Source organism: Conger conger, chromosome 16, assembly GCF_963514075.1.
Source record: "Conger conger chromosome 16, fConCon1.1, whole genome shotgun sequence".
Lineage (NCBI taxonomy): Eukaryota > Metazoa > Chordata > Actinopteri > Anguilliformes > Congridae > Conger > Conger conger.
Genome location: NC_083775.1, coordinates 4,941,359 through 4,951,358, shown reverse-complemented (window position 1 = coordinate 4,951,358; position 10,000 = coordinate 4,941,359). Strand labels below are relative to the sequence as shown.

Genomic DNA, 10,000 nt, shown 5'->3' with positions numbered 1-10,000 from the left:
GAAAAAACCCCACATCCGCACGCATCGCTCCGCCCCAAGGACCGGCCCTGCCATTCGCCTCACACCGAAGACTCACCACCAGCAACCCAGCGAGCAAAGGCCAGAATCTACAGTAAATAAATAATGATTTGTTATTTAGCAAATGCTTTTATCTAAAGTGACATATAGTTGATTAGATTAAGCAGGGGACAGTGCGGGGTTAAGGGCCTTGCTCAAGGGCCCAACAGCTGTGCAGATGTTATTGTGGTGACACCGGTCCCAGTCATGTCCTTAGCCACTAGGCTTCAGGCCGCCCCAAGAAATGAAGATGTGTAGAGGAGGAGAAAATCTAGAGACGTTCTGACATAAAGGGACTAGGGTTAACCCCTAAATAGCTCAGGTTTCACCCAGATACAGCCTAGCCTTAGACTCCATCCTAGTTAGACTAACTAAAGGGCAAACACATCTTTACACATCTTTAAAAAAAAAAAATGGTTCCAGTCGGAACCCTGTGAGTCCACAGAAGAACCCAATCGAGATAAAAAGGGTTTTTTATCAGGCAAACTGATTCGTTGTATGGAAGTTCTCACACTTCACCCCTACGACAGAGGATTACATAAAGAGCCTATGGAATCAAGCCAAGAACCCTTTCAGAACCCCTTTTCTCAGAGTGGAGTTTGAGAGACGTTCTGACATAAACGGACTGGATTAACCCCAAACCAGCTCAGGATTCAGCCAGACGTAGCCCAGCTTGCTACATCCTATTCGGTTTAGAAAGAGTTCCCTTTCCAGCCGCCTGTAGCTGCGATCCCGGCGAGGCGGCGGACGGCGCCGGGAGCATCGGGGACGAGAGCGAGCGTTAGGGCGGAGGAGAGCAACTCACAGGACACGTTGTGAGGACGCAGTAATCGCCTTCATTCATAGTTAATGCACACAGACAGACCGGCACTCAACCCCGCATCCCGCAGCCGTTCTCAAACGGGGACTGGCACAGTGTGCCGGGGCGGGAGATTAGACACATAAACACCCTCACACTGCATTACCTCCGGTTTAATGGTCACACTCCACAATAAGGATCATGATTTGGCATTAGCTCATGTAGTTGTCGATATGAATTAATGATGAACAAATACATTAATTTAGCATGAAATTAACTTTTCATTTGTTAATGCATTGTCAACGACTAACTAACTATTTGTTGCATTATATTTACAATTAGCAAACCGTAGGATGAACTTGTAAGTTTAGTTAACCATTAACAAATACATTTATTCATAAGTCATGGAACCTTATTGTGAAATGTTACCGTTTAAATGAAATATATTTTGATTGACCCGGGTTTTTGACAGGGCTTGTTCATATTTTTGTGAACCCGTTACGCATTATCTAACCTTAATATTATCCAAAATTGATTTTTCATCCTTTATTTAACCAGAGGAGGGTCCACTGGTGATTGTAATCTTTCTCTTTTTGAAAGGACAGCAAGGGAGAAATGCCAGAGAGAACAGCTGAGTAGAGAGAGAGAGGGAGGGAGGGGAGTGGAGGGAGGGAGAGAGAGAGAGAGAGAGAGAGAGAGAGAGAGAGAGAGAGAGGAGGGAGGGAGGGAGGGAGAGGGGAGAGAGAGACAGGCAGGGGGAGAGAGAGAGAGAAAGAGAGAGGCAGGAGGAGAGAGAGAGAGAGAGAGAGGAGAGAGAGAGAGAGAGAGAGAGAGAGAGAGAGGAGAGAGAGAGAGAGAACAGTGGTAAAGCTCAAGGCCCAACAGCAGAGTTCTTCCATTTTCATTTAGGGGCCCGGCTTGCAGGTCAGCGTCCTATGTGCCCACTGGAGGCTCGAACCAGCAACTCAAACAGCCCACCACCAGGCCACCCCCGCCACCTAGGAACAGCACTACGATACAATACTGCCATTAATAATGTGTCGCCATGGAAACAACATGACCCATGTCCACGTTACTCTTATTAAAGAGCACCGTTGGGCTCTGTTACTCCGTAAACTCTAATATTCCGCGTTTTTCTCGGGGATAATCGTCACCTGTAGGCGCATTATCACTGCGGCACGTGTGTGGCTGGTTCCCGGCGCTGTTGCCGTGACGAGTATTCAAAGTGCCGTTCCGTCCCGTCCTCGTAAATCACGGAGGACGAGCCGATCTGCTGAATAGAAGCCGGCGAATTAATGAAGGAGGAGAGAGTCGGGGGGGTGACGCCGGCAGACACGCTGTTATCATTATCTTCAGACTCCCTCTGTTTGAGTGCTTCGCCGTTTTTATCGCTCAGAACATCCTTTCTGTTGTGAAAGATTTCAGACGCGGGGCAAGACACGCAGAGACGCGGAATCACATCGGCTTCGTCAGAAACGTCGGCCGCGGAGATCAGAGGAGGACGCACGCGATGAGGACCGTTCCGCCTATCGTCCAGTGTCCCTCACAGAAACACGCGCCCTGTTCAATCGGCGCGGAAAGACGCGTCTCCATTTCACATCGGCCTGCTGCGTGTGTTCTGCCAACGATTCAAGCCGTACCCCCAGACCTAACGCAAAGCCAACGAGGAGCTTCATTTTCAGCTTTAAACACGAAGAAACAAAGACACATACTCAAATTGTATTTTTCTGTTTCCAAACTTCTGCGACCGGGTTTATTTCCAGTTGTATTTTCACCCAATGTGGAACGTTCAGTTGTAGCTGTTGGTGACTTTGCTGTGTTTGGAAAGTGTGTGCATTAATTGTATTTTTTTAAATTGATTTAATCAACGGAACTGGTTCTTTCTGAATATAAACTGGTCAGTTCATTTTAGTCAACATTGATGGAACTGTAAAAATGAGCTTTTTTCAAATACAGTTTAAATGATTGGTTGGTCGCCTGATTGCCTGACCGTTAAGCTTTTTTAAAAATAATTATTTCCATTGAGATGTCGATTCTCGCATTTTAAAAAGGGCTTTTCAAACCAGATTATTGAAATAACAGACTCCATTTAGAGGACACTTTCTGGATGATTGTGGTCACTGCTGAGAGACGAGGAGAGAGGGAGAGAGGAGGAGGGGACAGGGAGAGGAGAGAGAGGAGAGAGAAGAGAGAGAGGAGAGGAGTAGGAGAGGGAGGAGAGAGGAGACGAGAGAGAGGAGAGAGAGGACAAGAGAGAGGAGAGGAGAGAAGAGGGAGAGGAGAGAGAGAGAGGAGAGAGAGGAGGAGAGGGAGAGGAGAAGAGAGGGAGGAGAGGAGAGAGAGAGGAGGAGAGGAGAAGAGGGGGAGGACAGGAAGAGAGAGGAGAGGGAGAGGAGAAGAGAGAGGGAGGAGAGGAGAGAGAGGAGGAGAGGAGAAGAGGGGGAGGGAGGAGAGGAGAGAGGAGGAGAGGAGAAGCCAGTTCAGGCGTTGTGAGTCCTCACCCCAAACATGTGCTGCAGGTCGGGGTCGCGGAAGCGGAAGGGGGATGTTGGACACGTGGAGCCTCTTGGGCTGCAGCTTCTCCGAGGCTCTGTCTGCTGGAGGTGCAGCTGGGGGCCCCTCTGTGTGTGTCACCTCATCTATGTGCTGGAGGGAAACCAAGGCCAGGGACACTTTAGTTCCTACCTCAAGTCCGGTCCCTGAGTTTCAGTGGGACAGGACATGACATAGTGCTCACATTCCAGGAAATACATTTTATTGATTCCTAACATTTCGCTGTTGGTACAACTGAACATTTGGGTCCCACAATAGGTTAATGACAGGGTGTGGATATGAGGCTTGAATCCTCGGAGGTCCAGGTCCCATGAATCCTGGTGCCATGTTAAGACTCACAGCCCGTGAGCTGGCCACAGGCACTTTAGCCGCTAGGCTACAGGCACCTTAGCTGCTAGGCCACAGGCACCTTAGTCGCTAGGCTACAGGCACCTTAGCTGCTAGGCCACAGGCACCTTAGTCGCTAGGGCACAGGCACCTTAGCCGCTAGGCTACAGGCACCTTAGCTGCTAGGCCACAGGCACCTTAGTCGCTAGGCCACAGGCACCTTAGCCGCTAGGCTACAGGCACCTTAGCCGCTAGGCTACAGGCACCTTAGCCACTAGGCCACAGGCACCTTAGCCGCTAGGCCACAGGCACCTTAGCCGCTAGGCTACAGGCACCTTAGCCGCTAGGCTACAGGCACCTTAGCCGCTAGGCCACAGGCACCTTAGCCGCTAGGCCACAGGCACCTTAGCCGCTAGGCTACAGGCACCTTAGCCGCTAGGCTACAGGCACCTTAGCCGCTAGGCCACAGGCCCCTTAGCTGCTGCTAGCACACTGAACTCGCTGCACCCACGGAGACCTCCAACATCCACACAGCCGCGCTCTTCCCCGCCAGAGCCACCACCAGGCCCTAAACTGCAAACACGGCCGGCGTGACAGGGTCATAAATTTCCCGTGGAGCTACTCCCCCAAATTGCTAAACTTGCCAGCGAAGGCAAACGTTTGCCAACACAGCCACGCTCCGCGTTGCCAGGGGAGCGGGGCGCTGAACCGCCAGAACATCTCCATCAGGGAGTCTCGCTGCCAACCGCCAACAGAGCCCCTCCCAAAAACCCTCGATACGGCCCTCACGCAGTGTCCACCGGACCGCGCCCTTCATTCTAACCGCGGGATTTGGGGAACACACCCCAAACCCTTCAGATAATGGCAGGAGGATTTATACATTAATTCTCACGCCGCCATTATCGTTATCGTTACAATCGCCCGGGTTATTTATCATCTTCATTACCATAATCATAGCGCTCTCAGTGATTACCACTGAGCGTTCAACCGCCCTTTGAGATTCAAATGCTTTTCTACGCTTTACCGAGCTTGTCCGGGTGTATTGGAGCCGGCCGATGAAATCCCTGCTATAAAATCCACCGATGACCAGCTTAAAATAACCAACTACCAGCTCTTTCAAAACATAGCTTGAGCTGGTCAAGCCATGTACAGCTGGGAGCTGGTCTGAACTGGTCAACCAGCTACCAGCTGTTTTTTCCAGCAGGGATACCCTATGAAGGCACAAACTCTTGCCTTCTGGTCCGCTTGGTTGGTTCAGTTGCACCAGGCACGATCGATCGAGCGCAGAAAAATTGAATTTGAATCCAAAAACGATTATGTATTTGACCCAGGCCGGTTGCCTGCCCAGTGTTTCCTCCCTATGGTGGTGCAGGGTGTTAAAATGGCCACCACTCCTCGAGCCAGAATGGAGGAACGGTTTCAGTGTTTCCTGGAACCAGGTTCTCGTTGAGTCATGTCCCAAACACTTAAACCAGCACCGCCATGTTTTGCAGTTTTGAGCCAGAGACTGTGCAGTAGGGAAGCCGATGTGGCTCCTCCACTAAGCTTGAGAGAGAGAGAGACGTAATCTGTCCCTGATTCATCCACAAAGTACTGCAGTATTGTCCTAATAACACAATAACGTATTAGTTAAATCGGCACATGTGGGGGCGTTAGATAAAGAAAAAAAACACAGATTGCGATTACATTTTCTTGTGGGAAGGAATTATTGACTTCATATTTTGACTGAAATTGTATCATTGACTTAACAAATTAACGGGTCTGAATGAGCAATACTGGAGCCAGCCACAGTGGCGCTAGAGAGCACCATCTCTCAGCACGACCAGGAAACGAGCTTCAAAGAAGAAGCTCGGTTTTGGCTGATTGGTGGCAGCGCAAAACTAGCCAGCGGTGTCAACAGTGTGACATCACAGAACTAGCCAGCAGTCACCTGCCGAATGACATCACAATGCTAGCCACTGGTGTTCATAGTGTGATGTCACAGTACAATCCTGTTGCCGTGGCGTTAGCGTGGCCGTGACTCACCGGCGTGGTGACGCCCCCGGAGGCGGGCGTGGGGACGCACTCTGACCCCGGCGTTTTGCCCGGCGTGGCGGTGGGGGGGTAGAGCCCCAGGGGGGCCTCTGGGACGGTCCCCTGGCCTGTGTAGTCCTGCGCGGGGTGGGGCGCCCCAAACTCGGCCTGGAGACAGGTCTGGGGCGGGAACGGGGAGGGGGGGAAGGGCTGGGCCATGGCTTCTAGGGGGGCGGTCTCCTGGTTACCCTGGAAAAGAGGAACACACCTGTGACCCCTGACCTCTGACCTCTGACCCATTGAAGCTCGCCCCGCCCACAACACGGTTACCTGGAAACCAAGAACAGGTTCACCGGCACCTACCCAGGACACACACAGACACACACACACACACACACACTCAGAGCACACACACAGACCCAGAGTATGAACACACACACACAGAGCACATACACACACACACACACACACACAGAGCACACACACACACACACACACACACACACACACACACACACAGGAGGCTGCAGACCTGTTGAAGGATTGCATGTGGAGATGTCAGAGGTGACACCTCCAGGGAGACTCGCCCCCCCGCCCCGTCAGAGAGAACAGCAGCAGAGGATCTTTACTCCGTCTCTAAAGAACCGACACTGATCTGCCCCCGGGCCGGTGAGCCGGGGCACGGGGAGGCTGGAATGACCTCAGTACCGCAGGGAGATCAGTCCGCTCACGTTAACACACCGCGGCCCAACGTGGAGGCTAATTCACAACACGTCTGAGGGCAACCGGGCAGAAAAGAGGGCAATAGAGCACGACAGGACAGAACGAGGGAGCCGTCTGTAGCCCACTGGCTAAGATGCAAGACTCGCAATGTTGGTGGTTCAAGCCCCGGTGTAGCCACAAAAATATCTGCACAGCTACTGGTGTTGTAAGCTTGAAAAAGGCCCTTAACCCCACATTGCTCGAGGAGGGGATTGTCCGCTTTGTAATCTAATCAACTGTAAACTGATTGCTTTGGATAAGAAGCATCAGCTAAATAACTTTAACATAACCTATTGAAGAGTTGGGTTTTTGGAATGTTTTTTCAACGTTCCATGTCAGCGTTCCGGAACTCAGCCGCCTGCCATAACCAGCGGTGACTGTGACATCAGCATCGGAAGGTTCGGATTAGGAACACTCTAATCGCGTGTTTGTGACCTCACACCTGAACGGGTTAAGATCGGCGTGGAAACGCTCACTGAACCCAGGATGCCAGATCGCTGGAACGCTGATGTCTCGCTTCACAGAGTCTCTCCTCATTAAAACCAGACTCCTCTTACCGTCCTAGCCGTAATTGTAAATTGTAAATGCACATGTCAGTTTCAGACCGGGAAAGCATATTTCATTGTTACACCGCACTGTGCGCAGAAGGTACCACCGTTAGTGTGTGTGGGAAAAAAATATGCATATCTGCTGAGGCAGTTAGGTGGAAATCTAATAACACATTCTGACAAATATCTTAAATCCCACCCAGACACACGCCATGAATACTGAATACGTGCTTTTAAACAAAAAAAAAACCCTCAGCGCCAGGAGGGGAAACCTGTCCTCTATTCTCCTCTGCGCTGAGAAAGAAGAGGCATTACTTTCTAAAAAGAAGAATATATTCATTACTTTACCGTCATCTGCCCCTTACACAGGTTTACTGTAAGTGCCGTTTGCTTCTAAAGCTCACCACAAACAGACCCTCAGCAAGAAAGGGCTACCTTTCAATAGAGAGAGAGAGAGGGAGAGAGAGAGAGATAGAGAGGGGGGAGAGGGAGAGAGAGGGGGGGGAGTGGAGAGTCATATTACTGTATGTGTCATTGACAAAATTACTCTGAAATGCTGGCAAAAAAGAGAAGGTATTCATTCAATTAGGAAAAATGTCCATTATCCAAATGAAATGGACCACACAAAGCCTAGAAAGTGTGTGAGAGAGAGAGAGAGAGAGAGGGAGAGAGGGAGAGAGGGAGGGAGGGAGAGAGGGAGAGGGAGGGAGAGAGGGAGAGAGAGAGGGGGGAGGGGGAAAGGGAGAGAGAGAGTGAGAGGGGGGGAGAGAGAGAGACACAGAGATGGTCAGACAGAGAAACTGAGAAAATATGGTCAGAGAACACAAAAAACAAATATAACCCATACGTTATATATATTATATATTTAATATGTACATCTACATACTGTTTATGAACACAGACATATACATAGAGCAGTGGTCCTCACTCCTGGTCCTGGAGAGCCGCAGGGCGTGCTAGTTTTTGTTTTCGCCTTAATATCAGCAACCGATTCAGACCCAAGAAACCAGGTGAGGTGATTTAACTGTGTAATCAACTGCTTTCATTGATCAGTTAAGTGCTGAGTAACAACAAAAGCCAGCACACCCTGCGGCTCTCCAGGACCAGGAGTGAGGATCACTGACATAGACACATACAACATGTAAGCATGTATGTACTGTATGCGTAAAGTATAGAAAAGTATAAAAAAGGGATGGCGGACAGAGATTGGAGCTGTGGGCGTGTCTAGCACCATTCTCAGACTGTGGGCCCCACAGATACCCCACAGAGACCCCACAGAGACCCACAGAGACCCACAGAGACCCACAGAGACCCCACAGAGGCCCCACAGAGACCCACAGAGACCCACAGAGACCCCACAGAGGCCCCACAGAGACCCACAGAGATCCACAAAGATCCACAGAGACCCCACAGAGATCCACAGAGACCGAACAGAGATCCACAGAGACCCCACAGAGACCCCACAGAGATCCCACAGAGACCCCACAGAGACCCCACAGAGACCCCACAGAGATCCCACAGGGGCCCCACAGAGACCCCACAGAGACCCCACAGAGACCCCACAGAGACCCACAGAGACCCACAGAGACCGAAAAGAGATCCACAGAGGCCCCACAGAGACCCCACAGAGTCTGAACAAGGCACCATCCACATCCGTGTGACACTAAATCAGAGCCCCCACAAAAACACCTCCATGGCAAATAATGTCTCCCATAATCCCCATCACATTATCTGCACCTCAGCATCCGCCTCCCACCCCCACCCCCTCACCATGGAAACCACGTCGCACATCTCAGCCAACGCACTGCCAATTACTTCAGGTCCCACAAGACAAAGACAAGAGACAGACGTCTTAACTTTGAAATGTAATTGTTACGGAAATGAAGTAATGACAGCTCAGGACACCGAATACCGCTCTCTCTCTCTTTCTTTCTCTCTCTCCCTCTCTCCCCTCCTTCACTCCCCCCCTCCTGTTCTCCTAAGAGTACGGTGACAGAGCTGAGACAGACTCCTAATGTCTCAAACCCTATCCCAGCATGCACTGCGAGGGAAACGCTGAACCCTAAATGAACCGTCTGCGTTAAAACCCCCCACAGACACACCGCTGCGCACTGCTCGGGAGAGGAGGGGGTCCCGGAGAATGAGTCAGGCTGCCGAAAGCAGGAGGAGGAGAGGAGGAGGAGGAGAGGAAGAGGGAAAGGGGGAGGAGGAAGAGAGGAGAAGGGGAGAGGAGGAGAGGAGGAGAGGAGGGAAAGGGGGAGAGGAGGAGGAAGAGAAGAGAGGAGGAGAGGAGAGGAGGAGAGGGGGAGAGGAGGGAGAGGAGGAGAGGGGGAGAGGAGAGGAGGAGCGGGGGAGAGCCAGTTTCACAAGGGCCGGCGGGGCATCCACACTACTTTCTGTTTCTGAAAGCATTTCTCTGTGTCTGTGTCTCTGTGTCCGTGTCTGTGTCCGTCTGTGTTGTTTTGCCCCGCGGAGTGCGAGATGGTGTGTTAGAGAGAGAGGCTGGCGCAGCCCCTGATGAACGGGAGAAACCCCACCTGCTGACGCAGAGCCCTGCAGATCCGTTATTAAGACCCAAACTCAGCTTTGATTCATTACTCCAGCCAAACCAACTGCTTAATTAACTGCAGTGCAGTGCTTCAAACCCCCCCCACCCTCCGTCCCCTGTCTCCATGCCCGCCGGCGTTTTGGGGGGGAAAGTTATTAACAATATTAATGACCCGTGATTCCCATCTCCCTAATGACAGGGGTTATTAAGACTGATTTTTGGTGATAATGTAGTGGTTTCAGAAGGAAACTTGTATGGTGGCGGCAACAATCTAAGATCTTCGAGCAGGATCAGCACAGGCAAATAACAGCACAAACTATCAGCACAGACAATCTAACAACACAAACTAATGGCACAGGCAAACTATCAGCACAAACCAACAGCACAGACAAT

At 51.0% G+C, this 10,000-nt stretch overlaps 1 protein-coding gene and 1 long non-coding RNA gene across 5 annotated transcripts in view; both read right to left on the bottom strand.

Moving 5' to 3' along the window:
- Nucleotides 1-3,497, bottom strand: part of LOC133114654 (RNA binding protein fox-1 homolog 3-like) — a 26,871-nt gene extending 23,374 nt beyond the window's left edge. For all 4 annotated transcript variants that reach the window (XM_061224210.1, XM_061224213.1, XM_061224212.1 and 1 more), the window contains exon 1: nucleotides 3,358-3,497. In XM_061224210.1, coding sequence (XP_061080194.1) covers nucleotides 3,358-3,366 — 9 coding nt within the window. In that variant the 5' untranslated portion in view covers nucleotides 3,367-3,497. The remainder of the gene's footprint in view (nucleotides 1-3,357) is intronic.
- Nucleotides 3,498-5,934: 2,437 nt separating this feature from the next.
- The window catches only part of LOC133114656 (uncharacterized), an 83,930-nt gene continuing 79,864 nt past the window's right edge, over nucleotides 5,935-10,000 (bottom strand). The window contains exon 3 of the long non-coding RNA XR_009705566.1: nucleotides 5,935-5,998. This is a non-coding gene — a long non-coding RNA (uncharacterized LOC133114656). The remainder of the gene's footprint in view (nucleotides 5,999-10,000) is intronic.